The 19,985-nt window shown below is 39.9% G+C and overlaps 1 protein-coding gene across 1 annotated transcript; it reads right to left on the bottom strand.

Annotated features, from left to right (window-relative positions):
• Positions 1–185: 185 nt before the first annotated feature.
• LOC132096951 (uncharacterized) lies at positions 186–15,077 on the bottom strand. Its single transcript, XM_059502634.1, has 4 exons — positions 14,830–15,077; positions 9,303–9,801; positions 243–5,356; positions 186–190 (listed from the first exon to the last, which is right to left on the bottom strand). Exons 2-4 carry the CDS (start codon positions 9,662–9,664, stop codon positions 186–188), a joined length of 5,481 nt encoding a protein of 1,826 aa, XP_059358617.1. The 5' UTR covers positions 9,665–9,801; positions 14,830–15,077.
• Positions 15,078–19,985: the final 4,908 nt, after the last annotated feature.

Below are 19,985 nucleotides of genomic sequence, written 5' to 3'. Positions count from 1 at the left end.
TGGGCCAGGAAGGGGGCATTCTTCCTCCCATCCATATTCTTCCCACCTTCCCACCCCGTGCAGTCCATCCCAAGAGTCTGAGCTACGGAGGCTAAGGCGTCTCATTCGTGAGACAGTGTCCACCTCCCTCATGCGGGCAAGTCTCTCCTCTGAGCCATGCCCGGGTGGGGCTGTAAAAAGAGCCTCTATTCTATGGGAAAGTCCACGGCTCCGTCTATCTACGCTTGAAACCTGACATTCACCTGGACCTTGACTCCGACCCTTATCAATGCCTTGGCTAGCAACAGCTTGTGTTTTATCTTTTTCCACTTCATCAGTGCTAGAGACTGGACTGCTATTGTCTTCACCAAGACCCTGCTCAGGCTTAAGTGTTATTTTATTTCTGTCTGAACCTGACTCTTGGGTATTTTCATCTAGTTCCCAGTCTGAATCATCTGTGCCTTGCCCATCAATACCACAACCACGCCAACCCCCCAGACCCAGTTTTTCACCACCTCCTTGCTGTCTATCATTGTCTAAACCCCAAGTCTCTCCACCAATACCCCATCTCTCAGCATCAAGGGACCGCCTCTCTCTGGACCAAAATCCACCTTGACCCAAACTTTCCCCTTCCCACCCACCCTTCTCCCAATCTAACCCTAAAGATAATCTACGATTAGGATAAGGAAGTACAGAAAGGGGAAGGTGATCTGGTGGAAATTCAGGTCGTAGCTCTGAATCTAAACCTGAATGAGTCCATATTGCAGCCTTATTTGCCCTCAAGATCACATTTGGTTCTTTCTTTTCCTCAGAGGTTGTATCACTATTTTGCTCTGTTCCTTCAGTAACAGGGTCTTTCTGCTCGCATTTCTCTTGCTCTGTTTCAGTCTTTTCCCTAGATGTTTCCTTTTCTTTCACTTTCTCTGTCACTTCAGGTTGTTGGATTTCAGGTGTCTGGGTTTGCTCCGTTTCTGTCTCTTTTACTTCAGAAGGTTTCTGCTCAGCATTGGCAGTATCATCTTTCATTTCAGTGGCTAAAATGTTGCTCACTTCATTTTCAGCTGACACACTGCCAGGAATGTCTTTATCACCTTTAACCTTGTTTGACTCATCAAGGTTCTCTTCTGAACCCTCTCCTGTGATCAGAGTAGCAATATGCTTTTCAGCTAATGAAAGCTGCATCTGCCAGTCAGCAGGAACCTCTGAGTTAGCCTCTAAACCTGCTTTGTCACCAACAGGATTTCCGGTTGCAAGGCTACAGAGCACACCCCTGTTACTAAGGAACCTGTTAGTGTGGCTTGTTACCCTCCTAAAGCCTGAGCTCCTTTCCTCCCTGAATAATGACATTGGCTCCTGTCTCCCTTCTAATGCTGAAGAACAACATGGCTGCTCAGAATCTAAGGGAGGCCTACCAGGTATGGGTACATGCTGTGGCGTTTCGATGCTCATGGCGCTTCCTGGTTTGGATTTGATAGAAGCTCGGCTAACCGCCCCAGATTCACGGGCCATTTGGATAGTTTGACAGATGTGTTCATAGTCTGGTGGGCTGGTTAAAGTGGAGGCATCTTGCATAGGCTGTCTGTCTGCCCATGGTGCCTCGGCTGCAATGGAAGAGGTGGAGGAGGTTTGTGCAGTCAAATCATCATCTCTTTGGGTCTCTTTGGGGGCTGGTATATCCAGCTTCACTGATCTGCAGGCTTTGCGTTGGGTTATCTGGGACATGACTGTTTTGTAATCTCTGAAACCTGGTTCTGGTGGGGGGGCAGCAGGACAAATCTCCTCTCTCAGCTGTTTGCTGAAGCTCACACTCTTCCCAGTTGATGGTCGGGAAAAGGCACTCTTCACCTCCCTGTATTCTGGGTCACTTCCAGGCACCAAGCTTGGTCGAAGACCGGTTGCAGGCATTCCAAGTGGATCTGAAGATAACCTAGATTTGATGCGGTCAGGGATTTGCATGGAGGAGCGGTTGGGAAGGTTATTGCTGGCAGTACTGAGCTCCAGGATATCTTTGTAGGCCTCATTAAGATCCTCAATGCACTGGTCCACGCTGGGGCGTTTACCTGCTTGGTCTTGCGCCTCCTTATTGATGGTCTCAAGATCCTCAATAGCGTCCCATGGCAGTCGGCTTACTGGCTTCAGCAAGAACTGTTCAAATCCCTCAGGGTTTGGCCCTGTGGCTGACTTTTCCTCCTCAGTCGGATCTGATGGTGGGGACTGAGCCGGAGGCTGTGTTGGTGGGGGAGGAGGAGGTTGAGATGGAGGTTGGTTTGGAGGTGGGGGGGGAGGGTGTGGCGGAGGATGTAATGGAGGTCTGTGAGAACCTGTGCTCCTGGTGAAGGTACCTGTCCGTGAAAAAGCACTGTTGCTGGATAGTTTTAGGCTTTTCTGGCCCTTCATGGGATACCCGTAAGGGGTGCTGGGGTCAGGAGCTCCTGAAGCCGGTGGAGCTGCTGGAGTCGGTGGAACTGAAGGAACTGATGGAGCCGGTGGAGCTGACGAAGCCCCAGTGGCCCCTGGGGCAACCCCTGAAGCCACTGATGTAGTCTCACCAGGAGCGGTTACCTCTGAGGCAGCAGGAGCATCTTGTGCTTCTGTATTGGTAGGGCCTGGATTTGCATTGCTCTTTTTGGGCTCAGGGCTCGTCTGGGTCTCCTGATCACGGTACTGGTCCCCTGGCCAAGCCCCAGAATACCGTCGGAGCTCATCATGTGGATTTGGCTTAAAGATCCTAGAGCGTGAGTTCCTTCTCCGATGCGCTCTCCTTGTGGCAATGCTACTGGACCCGCTGCCAAGTGTGAGTGCTTGTAGCTCTAAATCAGTGGAGGTGGTGGATGTGCTTTTGAGGCTTTGGTTTGGCAGAGAGCCGAGGGTGTTGCTGTTTTCACTGGATGAACTTGGTGGAGGAGGAGGAGGAATTGGAGGAGAGTCTGATTTTTTCTCTTCGTTGTTGTTTTGATCACGAGATTTTGCACTGGACTGCGAAAGTGGTACAGACACAAGGCAAAAGATAGTCTCACTGAGTTTCTTTTTCACACTCTTTTTCTCAGGTTCCTGGACTGGTTCGGTCTTTACAGTTGAAACACTCTCTGAAGAACCTTTATCTATGGATTTGTCAGCCTTTCCAGACTTGTCGGTGATCTTCTCAGATTTGATCTGGTCTGTACTGCTATCTCCTTTTACCTGCTTGTCACCCTTAATCAACTTGTCTGTAAATTTTTCAGATTTACTTTGTCTTTCTAAGATTTTATCTGCTTTAAGCTGTTTTTCTAAAATTCTATCAATCTTCAAGTGCTTCTCTATGAGTCGTTCAGCTTTACTTTGCTTGTCTGAAATTCTATCTGCTTTTATGGGCTTTTCTGGGAATTTTTCTGGCTTGACTTCAGGCTTAATTTGTTTGTCTGTATACCTGTCGGCCTTGACTTGATCTGGGATTCTGTCTACTTGTATCTGGTCAGTTAATCTTTCTACTTTTACTTGTTTGTCTGTAAACCTGTCTGGCTTTACTTGTTCTGTAGGCTTGTCTAATTTTATTAGGTCGGTAACTCGATCTGGTTTCACTTGCTCTGTTACTTTAACTTGGTCTGTTTTTGTCTGTTCAGCACCTCTCTCAACTTTGACAGGCTCTGTTACTCTCTCAACCTTAACTTGTTCAGTGATTCTGTCTACTCTAGTCTGTTGATCTGTAATTCTGTCTGTTTTAATTATTGGTTGCAGGGGTCTGAGCTGAAAGGCTGGTGGGTACTTGGCACAGCTCTGGTCAGGTGCTACAGTTTCACTGCCTTTATTCATCCCCTTGTGCCAGCGGTTAGTATTCTCATGTTCAGTGAGAGCCGTTTTGTTAGTTTCCATGCTAAGACTTGGTCCCTGTGAAGGGAGAAAGGCACTATCATGTGTGGATTGTCCTAAAGTTGCAGCGCAGGGAAGCTCTTTGTTGACATGTCGGATCTTATCCGCGTCGGTAAGCGAGTTTCCACAAGGCCCCCCTGAGACATGCCTGATACGTGGGTCTTCAAATGGGACATACTGCACAAGTCCTGGACGGCTTGGTCCGACAGGCCCTGGATGCACAGGTCTTCTTGGAACCACTGCCATGCTCCTGTCTTCACGCCGTTCTGACCATGACAATCCTGAAGTCCTTGAAAACCACTGGCCCATCTCTGCACTCACAGGCTCACGTTTCCATCGGACAAGAGCAGAATCTGCTCGGTAGTTCTGTCCACTCCTGGGTGGCAGGAATCTCCTGTAGGAGGGGGGTGGGATGTAACCAGGGGGCTCCATACCAGTCAGTTCATGGTAAAACAGATCTGTCCTATAGGATTCTGGTCTCAGGAGCTCTGCACTTTGGGAGTAACAAATGGACCGGTCTCGAAGCAGTTCTGAGCTCTGAGAGTAACAAAGGGATCGGTCCCGTAAGAGGTCGGCACTATGTGAGTGGTTGAAAAAGCGATCACGCAGTAGTTCTGCACTCTGTGAATGACTGATAAATCTGTCTCTTAGTGGTTCAGCACTTTGAGAGTGGCTCAGCATGCGATCTCGAATAGGTTCTGCACTCTGTGAAAAGCAAATGGACCGATCTCTTAGAGGCTCTGCACTGTGAGAATAACAACCAGACCGGTCTCTGAGTGGTTCAAAATTCTGAGAGAAGCACACTGAGCGGTCTCTGGGTTTGGACACGGGTTCAGAGGACAACGTTTCCCAGCTCCCCCTGTTTTGCTGGTGAGTCTCATAAGATGGTGGCTTGACGGGGCGGCTGAACCGTGGCTTTGGTACAACTGCAGAAGGAGCATGACTTTGTGTCTGACCACTCCATCTTTCCCCTGCTGGCCATTCACTGTGGTATCGACCATATGGAGCAGAGCTGCTGCTTCTTTGTGTAGGGGGGTGATTTGGGGCACTGGTTTGAGGCAGTTCTCCATAGTGGGGATCTTCTGGGGAAAGGACTCGTGGGAGCGACTGGGACTTGGCTCGCACTGTGGTGGAAACACTGCAATCTGCTGGTCGCAGTCGGTGTTGCTGCTCCTGAGACCAATGTTCAGCCTCGCCATCTGACAGCTGCCGGCCCAAGCCCACTGCAGGGTGCCACTCCTCTGTTCCCAGGCTCTGGCATTTTCTCTCTCCAGTCACATATAACGTCTCTGGGCCTGAGTCTATAGGTTCCCGTATCCATGGGCCTTCCTCCCAGCGTGCCAGTGGCCTCTCAGTCCTCAGCTCCTCAACAGCTAGTACTGGACCTCGCCACAATCCTCCAGACACTCTGAGTTCCCTGGGATCAGCATAGTCCAATAGAGCACTGAAGTCCTGTCCCCTCCTTCTCCAGAATGCAATATCTCGCTCATCTGCATGTTCAGAGAACGTCAGGCTGGGAGCATCATAGAACCTAGCAACCGAGACAAATATATGTCATTTATGAAGGTAGAATTTTTTTTAAATTGCAATCTGAAATCATCTTTAAATGATGCAAACAAATTAGGTCACAGAAATGAATAAAATTATATTAATATAGTCCATTGCTATTTGCACTTAGTGTAAATAGCATCCAGACATGGGGACTTGTGACTTGGTGACTTGGACTCGAGTCGACTCGAGTCGCTATTTTTATGACTTGTGACTTGACTTGACAAAAAATAAAATACTTGAGACTTGACTCGGACTTGGAAGTTAAAGACTCGGGACTTGACTTGACTTGAGACAGGATGACTTGAATGACTTGAGTGTTAATCACATTATGTTTTCAGTTTGAATATAAAATATATAAATTATTTTTAAAAAAATAAAATTGATTACTCAGCTGAGCGCAGGCTGAGAATCGCGTTGTCATGTCATGACATCATCAGTCATGCCCTCTCTACCTTACGCAGACCACGCCCACTTAGATCAGATATCACATCACATCAACATCTCAGCTTGAGGGGTACTGAGGGTCATCGCTTTTGTCGTCAATAAGTCGAGTGAGTGAGAGAGAAACACACTCGTGCTTCACCTGATGAAGGAAACCCAAACTGAGTCTGACTCCAATCACAACCCCAACATTCAGAAACTAATTGACAAAAATCTGAAGTATAATTATGATGAAAAATTTAAAAAATGAATTTGAGCTCCAAACCAAACTCCAGTGTTATTCGGCCCTAAACAGAACCACAAAACTGGCAAATTACTTATCACTCAAGCAATTAAAAGAAATCCTTTCAAAATATCGACTCAGTGATCATGATTTGGAAATAGAGATTGGTAGACATAAAAGATCCTGGCTACCGAGAGAAGAGAGGCAAACACTGTGAGCTGAATCAAACAGAGGATGAGAAACACTTCCTTCTTGTCTGTCCCAAATACAGCACTACAAGAGAAACATTCTTCCCACAGTTTGAAGCTTTGAATCCTTCATTCTTGTCTCTAAATGACTCAGAGAAACTACTCTATATACTTGGAGAGAATGAGACGGCAGTCACAATAGCTGCTAAATATTTATACACCATACACACCATACGACAGGGATCATTTATTGTATTCAACTGTTTTATTTTATATTCTTAATTCTATATAATTACTATTATTAATATTAGAAATATTATCTGCTGCTGCTATTTTTATTGTATTTTATTGTAATCATATTTTATTCTGTATCTAAATGCTAAATTTGGCAATACTGTAACTCAAATGTCATGCCAATAAAGCAACTTGAACTTGAACTTGAGAGAGAGAGAGAGAGAGAGAGGAGAAATGTAAGAAAGTTTAATGTTGTATGTAAACTGTGTTTGAGGGGAAGTTGTGGCCTAATGGTTAGAGAGTCGGACTTGCAATCGAAGGGTTGTGAGTTCGAGTCTCGGGCCGGCAGGAATTGTGGGTGGGGGGAGTGCATGTACAGTTCTCTCTCCACCTTCAATACCATGACTAAGGTGCCCTTGAGCAAGGCATCGAACCCCCAACTGCTCCCTGGGCGCCGCAGCATAAATGGCTGCCCAATGCTCCGGGTGTGTGCTCACAGTGTGTGTGTGTGTGTGTGTTCACTGCTCTGTGTGTGTGCACTTCGGATGGGTTAAATGCAGAGCACAAATTCTGAGTATGGGTCACCATACTTGGCTGAATGTCATGTCATGTCATGTCACGTCCTTTGTGTGAGAGAGAGAGAGAGAGAGAGAGAGATAGAGATAGAGAGAGAGAGAGGAGGGGGGGGGTGTTCAGAGAGGAGTCTGTTGGATGTTTAGCTGTTATTTGTTTTATGGACTCAATGTTGAAAATGTAAAACATTTCTGTTGGCAGAAGTGAAAAATAAATAATTTTATGAAGTTACAATTTTGTTTGATTCCATGATGTATTTTACTGAACATGAGTATTTACAATGCAAATCCAAATTATTTTAATTTACTGTTACTTATATCTTGTCTTTTAACTTTATTAAGATCAGATTCTGCAGGTAAAATTACAATAATAAGGTGACTTGACTTGGACTTGACTTGACTTACTACAGGACTTGACTTGACTTGACATAACTTGTGACTTGACTTGACTTGACTTGCCCAAGAAAAAAATACTTGGGACTTACTTGAGACTTGAAGGTTAAGACTTGAGACTTACTTGAGACTTGCACATGTGTGACTTGGTCCCATCTCTGATAGCATCTATCGCTAAGAAAATATGTATAAATATGTGTAAATATCATCTAATTATAATATAATGGTGTAAATTGCATCCAGAATAAGGATGAAACACATGTAAATTCAAAATAAATCTGCTGTTAACTTTAAATTACTAATAACTGATAACAAAATTTCAAACAAAATAGATGTAATTTATTAGTGTCAGTTGAATTTGTTTAATATCTCTAAACTCTGACTCTAAAAATTTAATGTTAATGTTAAAGGGGTCATCGGACGGCCATTTTCCACAAGTTGATATGGTTCTTAGGGGTCTTAATGAAAAGTCGATAACATACTTTGGTTAAAATTTCTTAGTGATAGTAAAAACAACACTTTTTACATGACACATCACTCAGGGCGGGTCTAAGGTAAGACAGCAGTGTCAATCAACTATAGTGGGAATGGACTTCGACCCTGTGACCTCACACAAAAAAGAAGCTGAAAATGATTTTAGTAGATAAAAAAAAAACACTGGGTGGATTTTTATCATTATTGAGTGGTTGTATACACACACTGCCAACACATTTATGTTCAAACAACTTGTAAAAGTGCATATCGTATCAGATGACCCCTTTAAAGTTTTTGATGTGTGTCTTTTAGGTGTCATATACCTTGACCATGTTAGCCAAGATCGGTGTTCACTGGTGATGATTGCCATTACTTTTTGAAATGGCTTGTGGCAGGGATATTTAATGCAGGTTATTTAATGCAGTTCTTGATCATACTTTTTCTTTGTATTTTTCTGTGCTTCACCGTGTAATGCTTTGACACACTTATTTGGAAAGTGTCTTTACCTGCAAGTCGTTCATAAACTCAAAATCTTAAAGACCTTCTTCACAGCTTCCAAACGACGAGGCATTTTCAAATTTTCTTTCTATTGGTCAATATCCACTTCATCCAAAGTTTCAACATGTTACTGTTTATAATCACTGCTACAAATAATTAATTGTGTGAACGAACTTTTCGAATGATTCAAAGTGAATCACAAACCGATTCACATTGAGGTTTTGCTAACTTGTTTGCTGATTCAAAAGAGAGATTTACTCACAAAATGTACATCGATTTTCTGTGTCTGATTCTAATACAAAATACAACAGAAAACACCCGAATTAGACAAGTAAGCGAGCTGCTCTGACTCCTGCAGCACCAGTCAATTTGTTGATTTGAACTAGCACGTAATAGATTTAAATCATTTTTATTTATCTTTCCTGACATTTCTTTTAATTTAACTTTTGGTGACATATTTATGTTTTATGGTTATGTTAGATGCCCATCAAAAACATAGGTATGGTGAGGATTTGAACTGTCTACTTACATGCTAAATGAAGCTACTACACACTAGTATGATGCAGACCTAGACTAACTTTATGGTTAACAAATCCATTTTAATAGTGAAAATATTTTTTTTTTATTATTATTATTTGTTCAGAATCTCATAAGAAAATGATGTGATACAAACATTTAAAGGCAACGAATTAGATTTTTTAATTGTGGATTTTAAATTATATATATATACACTGTATAATACTAATATAATTTTTTTTTTTTTTTTACAATGGTCAATTCACTTTAACCAATTGGAATTAATTTAAATCCAAGTGTCCATTCACATCAATAATGATAATTAAAGATATTTTCAACACCAATGGAGACATTGTTCTTTGTGGAAACTTGACAGTGCACACTTACCCACTGTCTGTAGCTAGAGAGTCACCCAGAGGTTGCAGGTCACCAAGGAAAGCAACAGGAACCTCCAATCTCCGTTGAATTCTTTCATGGCCCTCATTAATGTTGTTGTTGTTCTCTGGGTAAGCCTTCACTGGGGCCGGCCTGTACACCCCCGTGCCTGCTTCTGCTCCCCCCTCCATTGTCCCAAATCCATTCAGAGTTCCACCACCACCACCACCACCTCCAGCAGGCCGGTTCTCTACATTATCACGGCGACATTCGTTGTTTCGATTGTCATAAGGCGCAGAGGAAGAGGAGGAGGCAGGGCCGCTCCTGGGCAGTTTGTATCCATGAGAGATCAGCAGGTCCTCCACACTGTACATGATGTGTGTGTGTGTGTGTGTGGACGGAATTGGAAAGGGAGCCCAAAGGTGTGTGTAAGTATGTGTGTGTGTGTGTGTGGCCTATGGGCAGTGCTGGTGCAGCAGGCGGGGACACAGCTGCTCAGCAGAGGCCATCACTGGAGAATAAGAGAGACAGAGAGGTAGAGAAAACATTACACTCTAAAACAATAACCATCTGCTCTGCAGAGACCTAACCATCTTCTTGGTTGAGCACATGAAACTTTAAAGCTACATTCAGCATCTATTCTTTAGATCTGATGTGGCCACACCCTGTCAGGTTATTATATAACCAATGCACAAAATCTTCAAGTGCAAACTCAGAAGTGCAGCTTAAAGTCATTGTGTTACTCTGCACCCATTTCACAGCCATTATCTGGGCTTGCATGATATTTTTCAGCTTTTTTTATGATTCTCAACATATATATCTCAGTAGTAGGGGAACCAGATTCACTGTTGCCATGCAGATTTAAAATGTTGAATATAAGTAAAATACAGTAACGAAATTATCAAAGCATTTTTTCATGGAGTTTCTCACCAAAATAACAGGAATTGTTATCTTTAATCATTTTGATTGACTGTATATATACTTATATAATAATACAACATAATTTGTACATATGGTACAGACACCTTTGTATTTTTTGAGTGATAATGCAAATGAATCTTGAATTTTTCATTAAAATTTTAAACTGATTAATTCAAAACAGACAGTCAGTAATCAGACTGAACTCACTCACTGAAACTGAATGATTCAAAAACACGAATCTATCTAAAAATGAATCTAACTCAAACACCATTTTTGCTACTGAAGTTTAAAAAACATTCTGCACCGCTAACAACACCAAATGCAATTATAAAAAAAACTGTTTTCAAAAAGGTATTCTGAAAAAATAACATGAAAAATTTAGTGTGAACCAAGACAAGTGTAAATACCAAGACACAAGTAGCATGCATTTTAAATAAATAATCTGTGTGTGTCTGTATACATATGTATACATATACAGTAGACACACAAACAGTACATACATTAGATAGATAGATAGATAGATAGATAGATAGATAGATAGATAGATAGATAGATAGATAGATAGATAGATAGATAGATAGATAGATAGATAGATAGATAGATAGATAGATAGATAGATAGATATTGATATATTGACTTAACTAAGAAATACGTGCTTACGTTGCAATGGATAATGTTTATCTATACTGAAAATATGTAGTGTTTACTAAGAAAAACATTTCACTCATAAATTGCAAGTACATCTTTCAAATAATTATAAAGAGTAACACTTTGAATTAAACATGAAATTCTGAGGCAGAAACACGTTTTTAAAGATTTTTTTCCATGCATGCCTAAACATCTGTTTTATTTACAACTTTTGAAAAATCACTCACATACATATTTAATGATAAAGATTATAGGTTACATTTACACAAGAGACATACCTACTTACAAATCAGCAAATACTGATTGTTGAATTTATGTTTAAATGACTGTTCAATAAATAATCATCTTGTAACATTCTATCTGATTTGCCAATAGAGCAAAACGGTTTCCATGGTGATTTAAAATAAATGAACCACACCTCAGTGCTGAACATATCAAAGCAGTAACCTTTGATCCCAGCAGTGACCTTAACTTGACCTTAAACTAGGTTAAAAGAAAAAGAGAGATAATGACCTTGACTCGTGCTTTGCAGCAGCTCTGTGTGCATTTATGTGTGTGTGTGTGTGTGTTTGCCAAAACACTATCTTGTTTTCTTGAGTAATGCTTGGACTGATTTAATGAGTGGCATTCGGTCAGGTTGAATTCACAGTGAGCCATGCAATACCACCAGCTACGCTTGAGGCTTTGGCTAGATCCTTTTTTAACTAGTCAGGAGCCTGCTTACCGTCTCTGCACTTTTTTGTGTCAACACACACACACCTGACCTCCGGATGACCTCTATGCGAAACATGTGTAAGTGTTTCTGCGCAATTAGATGCATGACATAACCAGTACTTTAAACTACTGTCTAATGAATCCAGAAACCACACGCATAAAATATGCATACTTTTCAGTGTGTTTTGTTTCCGTTAGCAGTCTGAAAACCTCTCTGTGGGTCGGTTATCGCATTGCAGAACCCTTAAAACCACCCATGCTTTAACAACCAATGTAAATTTGTGAAATATCGGGTTGAAATTACATTGAGGTTGAGGATATTGCATTTCCCCTGCCAGCTGTAACTCTGATTGGTGTGGTATAGGAGTGACATCATCACTGTGAGCAGCCAATCGCGTTCGTCTGAGTCTGAATCAGCTGTAACCTACAGCAGAATTCTAAGTAAAACTAAATAAAGAGTGAAAAATCCAACAATGTTGTTTGATACACAGCTCCACTCTTTTACTGCCTGTGACACAGTTAACCTAGCCTCCTCCCTCCAATACTGCATTCTCAACAATACCAGTGCAAATGCAGGTTTTATCGCAGGCTGATCATATCACACCAGCAATAGTGCTCCCTTTTTAGTCATAGGGATCAGGGAAGAGAGACTGCAATAGTCAAAGTGTGATTTGACCATGACAGCTGCTGTCAACGATAGCACATCGGTGTTGCTGGGTAGAAAAAGGGGTGTTGCTGCCTCATGTTGATTGAATATGAGAGTGTCACAGCATCACCACTGGAATGGAGGTTCATAATTACAACCATTGACTGTATCCCAGAGGGGGACTTCACAAAACACTGATCTGACATAATTTATCTAATCTTGTCATTTACAAATCTTCTGTGATTTACTAATATATCTGCTCACTATACGTGTATGTATAATGTATGTACATTGCATCATAAATGCAAACACATGTTTGCATGTACATATATTCTTTTTTGTCTTACAATATATCCTTCATTTAACACTGATCATTAAAAAACTTTGAAAGCTGAAAGGTAATGACAAAATATCACCAGAAATGCCTATTCGGCAAAATGCTAATGCATTTCTGTTATGCAGTTTCTTTTGTAGATCTGCATTACATTAGAAATGCAAAAAAACAAAAACAAAACATTACCATTTAAAAAAAAACATTTAAAAGATAAGTTAAAGATCTGCACATCCAGCAGAATTTTTATGACTTTTTCATGAATTATTGTTGTTGTTTTTTTTCTGTAGATCTGCATTAAATCACAAAAAAAAAACATATTCAAAACATAAATATGGACTTCACACGCCTATCATGATGGCATCAGCAGCCTAGATGTGTGTCAGATAATACAAACAAACTTCACCATATGTACACACTTCAGTAAGGACTAATCACAATGAAATGTTTTAATATCTTAAGTGTTTCTCCTAGATTAAAAAGAGAGCAAATTTAGTTCTACGCTTAAAGGGGCAGTTCACCTCAAAATTAAAAATCCTGCCACCATGCTGTTTTTAACCCAGATGACTTTCTTTCTTACATAAAACACAAAGCTGTTAAGCAGAATGACAATCTCAGTCACCATTCACTTTCACTGTAGGCAAAGAAATGCAATGTAAGTGAATGGTGACTAAACCTATCAATATGTCTAACATCTGCTTTGTGTACCACAGCAGAAAGAATGTCATGGGAGTTTGAACGAGAGTAAATGATGACCGAATACTCATTTTAAAGAGAACTGTGCTTCTAATAACCCTGATTTTTCTCCTGAGTAAAAAGATCTAATTACACATGTCTCCTTTAGACTTTCCCAAAGTGCAACGTTCTCAAATATTTCTCAACAAATTCTTCCATGAACTTAATTATTTGAGCTATGCTATTTTTTCTAATTCTAGACTCATATCTCGAGCAATGCTCTCCATCTTATTTCAGGACAAACATCTGCGGCAAAGTAAAAAAACAAAAAAAAAAAACATAAACCAAAAAGACTTTTTTATGAAAATATAGGAGATGCATGTTCATCTAACTCACTTTCTACCGATATCCACCTCCACTTCTGTTTCTACTCACTTCTATTAAAGCATTACGAAGTCCAGAATGTCTATTTAGAGCATTAGTTAGGTCTTGAGCCCTCCATCATGGTCAACAAGCCAAGTGTGTTTGCCGTAATCTCACTCAAGGATAAAAACCTTAACATGCGAAAATCTCAAAGCTGTAAAAAGAGCAATAAAACGATCCTGTGGTCGAATCCACTGTCTCTAAGGAGCAGGCCAGCTCGATGCTGTAGTGTACGGCACACAGGTATAGCTTCCATCAGCACACGAGCAGGTGATAAAATCACTCCTACATCACTTTTTACAGAATACAGCATTTAATAGGAACCGAATAGAGACGATTCAATTATTATCATGTGTGTACCTGAATTAATTAAGAACTTAGAGCAGAGAGCAGAGAGAGAGATAGAGCGAGTGCGAGAGAGAGAGAGGTGGGGTGGCATGGGTAAAGCAGAGTAACACCCAAACGCACCAAGCATTCCCTACCCTATGGGAAAGGAAGTTAATATTAGAACAAGAAGCCCAACTCAAATGCAATTTCCACCTCTCACTTATTTCATTTCGCTGAACATCTCCACTGCGCCACAAACACATGCAGCTCCTGATGAGCATCAACGCGGCGCACAAGCGCGTAATGTGACCTACAGCATCAGCATGAGCATCAGCACCACCAGCAGCAGCAGCAGCATCAGCAGCACAAACGTGCTATGCTGGCAAAGCCATACTGCAGTGTGTGCCACAGTATACATCAAACAGGCCGCTCAGGAACGATTCTAAAAGTCAAAAACGCCACGAAAACGCAGGCATACGCGGCGCCGCAGGTACAGGAATCACATTGCAGAAACCGAGTGGGTAAAATACGCTGTCTTAATCCCGTTTCAATTTTGAAATATCCTCCCATAGCAACATAAACACATAAATGGCCTAGACTAGCACCGGCAAACGCAAGGTGCGGGACGCGGCTTTTTTTTTCGGCTCTCCGCACCATTCGCAAGATGTGTCTTTTGCTGGAGTGTGTGTTTATCTTTTGCATAAGGTGGAAAACACGCGCGCGCGCGCCCGCGTTATACTGCTTGTTAATTGAAAAAAGAAAATACATGCATGCACGGGCCGGTGGCATATGTGTATATTCGGCCGTTAAAGGCGCGACGCGCTCGGATGTCATTTCAAATGCATCTGTCTTACCTGGAGCTTGTTTGGCGCGGCCGTCGCAGTTCGCCTGCGCCCAGCGTCAGAGGCTGCAGGACGCTTCAGCTGAGCATGCTTATATCAGCGGGCTCCTCTCTACGCGGAAGGAGAAAAACGGCGTTGGCGAAAATGGTTTCTCCCGAAGTGTGCGCGAAGTTTATTTTTCTTCGCCAGTGTTGACGTCAGACGCGCGTGAAATTGCTGCTTGATTTGACATTTAGTGGAGCTCGGTACGCCAGCGCTAATGCGGAGCTTTCCATGGTGGTGGCGGAGTGTGTTCTGATGTCAGGAGCTCTACAGTGAGAGGGGTTCAGATCATGCTAGGTGTGCACACACTCTCGGAAATGATGGTTCCAGCCCTTAAGGAGAACCTTTAAGTTCCACCCAAAACTTTTTGTGCTCGAGCTCGTTAGAAAAACATCTACTGGTGCTTTAAGGATCTGGCGATCCTTTAATATTACGCAAATAAACGTAATGTTTCTTGAGTGTTAGAATACAATCACTGTTAATGAACCCAGAAACAACGCTGTCAATGAAGAACCTGTAATATATCAAGTTTTACTCTATAGAATAATGTCAAGAACGTTAGCCTTTTCAAGATTTCTATAGATCTATTTCTATAGATTTTTATAAGATAAATAAAAAACAGATTATACATATATATATATATATATATATATATATATATATATATATATATATATATATATATATATATATATATATATATTCTTTTAAAAACATCTTGATTTCCATGCAATTAATTATAATATACTTACTTTATATATTTATATATATTTGACTGTGTGTGCAAACTAAGTTGGTTTTTATATATATACACACACACACACACACACTATACAAACTAATACACATTTCTGAAGAATCCGTAATGATAAAAGAACTTTATGTATCGCCAAAGAAGTAGGAAAGAGATCTTTACTAGACTTCTACATTTGTGCATTTAGCAGATGCTTTTATTCAACAAAAACTTACAGAGCATTCAAGCATTACAGATTCACACATTAGGTTCAGATTGACTGTCTTTGCCTGCATATAAATGACTTGCTACCAGAAAGCAGATGACATTATATAATATTCCACACGGACAGACAGAGAGAAAGTCCAAAGTACTGTGCGTTTTGAAACTGCCCATCTGAGCATGGAAATTCTGATATCTGTCTCTCTTGTGTATACATACCCATTCTATGAGGGACAGGGACCGCCTCCCCCCCCCCCCCCCCCACTATAGTTTGTTGTCAGAATAAACTAAGTTAAATAGACCACACGAGTGTGTTGCACGAGGCCTCTGTAGGGTTTCCCAAGCTCATATTTGAAAAACTATGTCAGTATTGTAATGAAGAGGAAAGGCAAGGTAAGGAGGGGCGTATTAGACAGATAAGAAAGAGAGCAAGCGAAATGTAATGCATGATGTAAAACAGTGTCTCTTTTGTTTATCGTGTTGCAATTTTCTTTATTCTGAACTGATTTTGGAGGGAAATCTGTGCAATTTTTACACGTTCCAATGTGTAAAATTGAACTGAGGTAAATGCATTCTAACTGATAGCTGAAAGCACAATCAGATTATTCAATATATTTCATAAACAAGGTCAAAGGGTATGTAAAAGTTTGGAAAAGGTGGACATTTTAATTCTGCTGATGTGCTGCGGGCGCAGATTCAGTGTAGGCCTGGCTATAATGCGTTCAAAGACAACCCCACTGAGCTTTGGGGCTTGTACAGATCTGTAGGTCTGTTACTATGTAGAATAGTGAAATGATGAATCTGTGCACTCAGCCTCGCTCCAGCCACTGCCCTCCAGTGGCACTTACAGGCATTGCAAGGCAACTAAACCTGCAGAGCTGGTCGTATAGAGCACATGGAGACTTCATGCAATCACCTTGCGTCTTAAAGGAACAATGCAAACGTCTATTTTTAAATGATCAGTGTGCTATAAATACAGCGTAAGGAAACGGATATGGTGAAACACTGAGGCGATTCGGTGAATCAGAAAGGGGCAGAAGAAAGATGACAGAGGACGAAAGAGTCAGAAGGTCAGAGGACAGTCGATACGTTATTATTTACCCATAATCTCTTTGTGCATGTGGAAATGATGGTCAATATAAAAATTCTAATATTTAGAATTAGAACTAAAAAGATTATTGTTGAATCCATTTTATTATACTAAAAATCTTTAAATGTATCTGATTAGCTCAATAGTTCACGTAATAAAGTAGCATCAATATAAGTGAGTTTGGGGTGGGATTATTTAGCAATTCTGTCTCGCAATTAATTACAAACTTCTGCATAGTGTTTTCTTTGAATATTCAATGTACACATCTTAATCACCAGACATTATTTTGAATATACTTTTATTAAGACTTATAATACAGAAATAGTAAAGCTTAAAAACATACTTTAAAAATGTCAACAGCAGCAAAAGCAAGAGGAGAAACCTGCATGAGAGCAGAGTTTGTGCTTACCGTATGTGCTAAAGACATTGTGAGCTACAAATCACATACAGGACAGCACACACAAGAACACTTGGGGAAAACACACAGTTTATCTCAGCCCGTTTCAAACTCAGTTTGTTAAGGTGCACTCAGTAATCTTTCCCTTATTTAATTAAAAACAGAAAAAAATGAGTTGTACTTTTGAGAAATATGTTTGAAATCATCATATGAGATAAAGATTTATATTGGCAGTCTAAAGAAATCACTACTTTTAATCAGCAAGGACACATGACAGTGATAAAAAAAGACAGTAAATATGTTTACATTCTTAAAAAGTAAATAAATGCTGTTTTTTAAATTGTTCTTTTCATAATTCATGATTAATGAAAAAAGTTTTACCTATTCCAAAAAAATAAAATAAAACAATTAAGCAGCCAAACTATTTTCAGCACTGATGATAATAATAATAATAAATGTTTCTTGAGCAGCAAATCAGCATATTTGAATGATTTCTGAAGGATCATGTGACACCAAAGACTGGAGTAATGATGCTGAAAATTCAGCTTTGCATAATAAAAATAAATTATATTTTAATATATATTCTAATAGAAAACAGTTGTTTTAAATTGTCATAATATTTCATATTATTACTACTTTATTCTGTATTTTTGATCAAATAATTCCAGCCTTGATGGGAGACATCTTAAAAACAACAAAAACCTTTGAACTTTCAAAAAATTCTACACTGGCACTAAGAAGTGAGAACTTCAACACCAGAATAAGGAAAGGGAATCAAAGTGGATTCATTCAAACTCTTCCATACATTTACCCTTCTGAAGTGAGTATACTGAAATGGAATTTAACTGAATTGAGTTTTTATAATGATGCACTGAAATTAATATTAAAGGTCACTGTTCTATGTAAGATACACACATTACTCTTCACAAACACACACCAGTGCATCACTCATGACAGTGCTGTCTACATTACATGTCAGTCTAAGTTCTTCAGCATAACTGGGTAAAATTAACATGAAACAGATCTAGGATCAGTCTAGTTTCTTCAACAAATGAAGAATAATAGTAAAGTAGGACTAAAGTTCCTTGCACACAGAGTCTGAAATTTTCGAATGCGTTTTTCATATATATATATATATATATATATATATATATATATATATATAATTTTTTTTTTCATTTTTTTTTTTTCATCCTTTCCTATCAAAATGCTTGATACGGTTGCAAAAACGCAGAAAATCGAACCTGATCCAATTTTTTTAATGATGGACGACAATTTCGGAGGTAGCGTGTAAACTTGACTGACACATCGTGAGGTCGTATTTATTGTTTAACGTGCATACATTTCAGATTTCAGACTCAGTTTTTAATGTCCTTAAGTATCACAATTCCAAACCACAAGAATTAAACAAGACTGTCCCAAAAGAAACTAAGAGAACTAGAAATACTTCCGAATTATATCCACAATTCTCTGTTAAACTCTTTTGCTATTAAAGAGACCTTCATGAAAAAAATAAAACTCAGCCTTTGACATAAAACTCTTATGTTTCAAAATGTATTTATTATTAAAAGTCTTTTAAAGATTATAACTGTACCCGTTAAATCAAACATTTCTCTGATAAAAAAAAAAAAATCAGTTTATTCTGCAATGTTGCCATTTCATTAATATCCCATTTTCTTTGTTAGGTTTATTTTGATTGTATGTATTTGTTGGATGCATATGGAAAACGCCGGTCTTCTTATTTTTGTCAAGCTTGTTTCCCTTGTACAGCCCATTCTCAAATAAAGCATCTTGGGAAAAAAAACGATAGGACGAAACCTCTTGACTAACTTAACCAGCTTCACCAGAAAGATCACCCACAAACCAGTCTGGATCAGCATGGGAAGAGACCTGGACCGGCTGGTTTAAGACATCCCTGGTTGCACTACATTAGTTAACATGTCAAAAAAGGCCTGTTGAAATATTCACTGATTAATATCTTCTCTTATTTCATCTGCAGCAGCAACTGAGCAATGAGTTATTTGTTGCTACGAACACATTTGAACTCAATAAATAAGAGATACACAGAAAATAGCAGTGTGTTTGCATTCAGTCGCAAACAGCTGATCAATCACATGATGATGTTAATTTCTACATTGATTTAATTAGATGTTGAAAAGTTGCTATGGCCTAATAGCATACAATATCTCTCGTATTAGAATCCATTTAAGCCATTTATCATCTAGATCCGCTCACATAATGACATGACTATCTCAGACTGTTCGGCAGTCGTGAGCGTGTGCTAATTTTACCACCGGCTGACTCTTAAGAAACTAAAGCTAAACTCTGCTGTGATGTTGCGAATTGGAATGTAATGTCGCCATGGTAACACGTTCACTTCTTTTTCAGGTACATGTGAAACTAGCCAACGTGACTGTAAACAACTTGCACTGACTTGTTCTAAAAGATTGTTTTAAAAATAGTCCCGCTCTGGCTGAACACAAAGGCAGTGAAACGTTAGAGACGGTTCAGTTTACTCTAATGATTGGTACTAATACAAATCAGACATGTTAGCTTGGTTTCAAAACCTAGCAAGTTCCTTAGTTTTAGTCACATTTAAAGGGATAGTTCACCCAAAAATGACTATTCTGTCACTTACTCACACTCCACTTGTTCCCAGCCTGCATGAGTTTCTTTCTTCTGTT

The sequence above is a fragment of the Carassius carassius genome, chromosome 20, assembly GCF_963082965.1.
Source record: "Carassius carassius chromosome 20, fCarCar2.1, whole genome shotgun sequence".
NCBI lineage: Eukaryota > Metazoa > Chordata > Actinopteri > Cypriniformes > Cyprinidae > Carassius > Carassius carassius.
Note: the sequence above shows the minus strand (reverse complement) of the source record. Positions and strands in the feature narration are given on the sequence as shown.

Coding starts and splice junctions, on each gene's coding strand:
- LOC132096951 (XM_059502634.1), bottom strand. CDS start 9,664: ATGTACAGTGTGGAGGACCTGCTGATCTCTCATGGATACAAACTGCCC. Junction 5,357..9,302: donor TCTCTAGCTACAGACAGTGG/GTAAGTGTGCAC, acceptor CTCGGTTGCTAG/GTTCTATGATGCTCCCAGCC.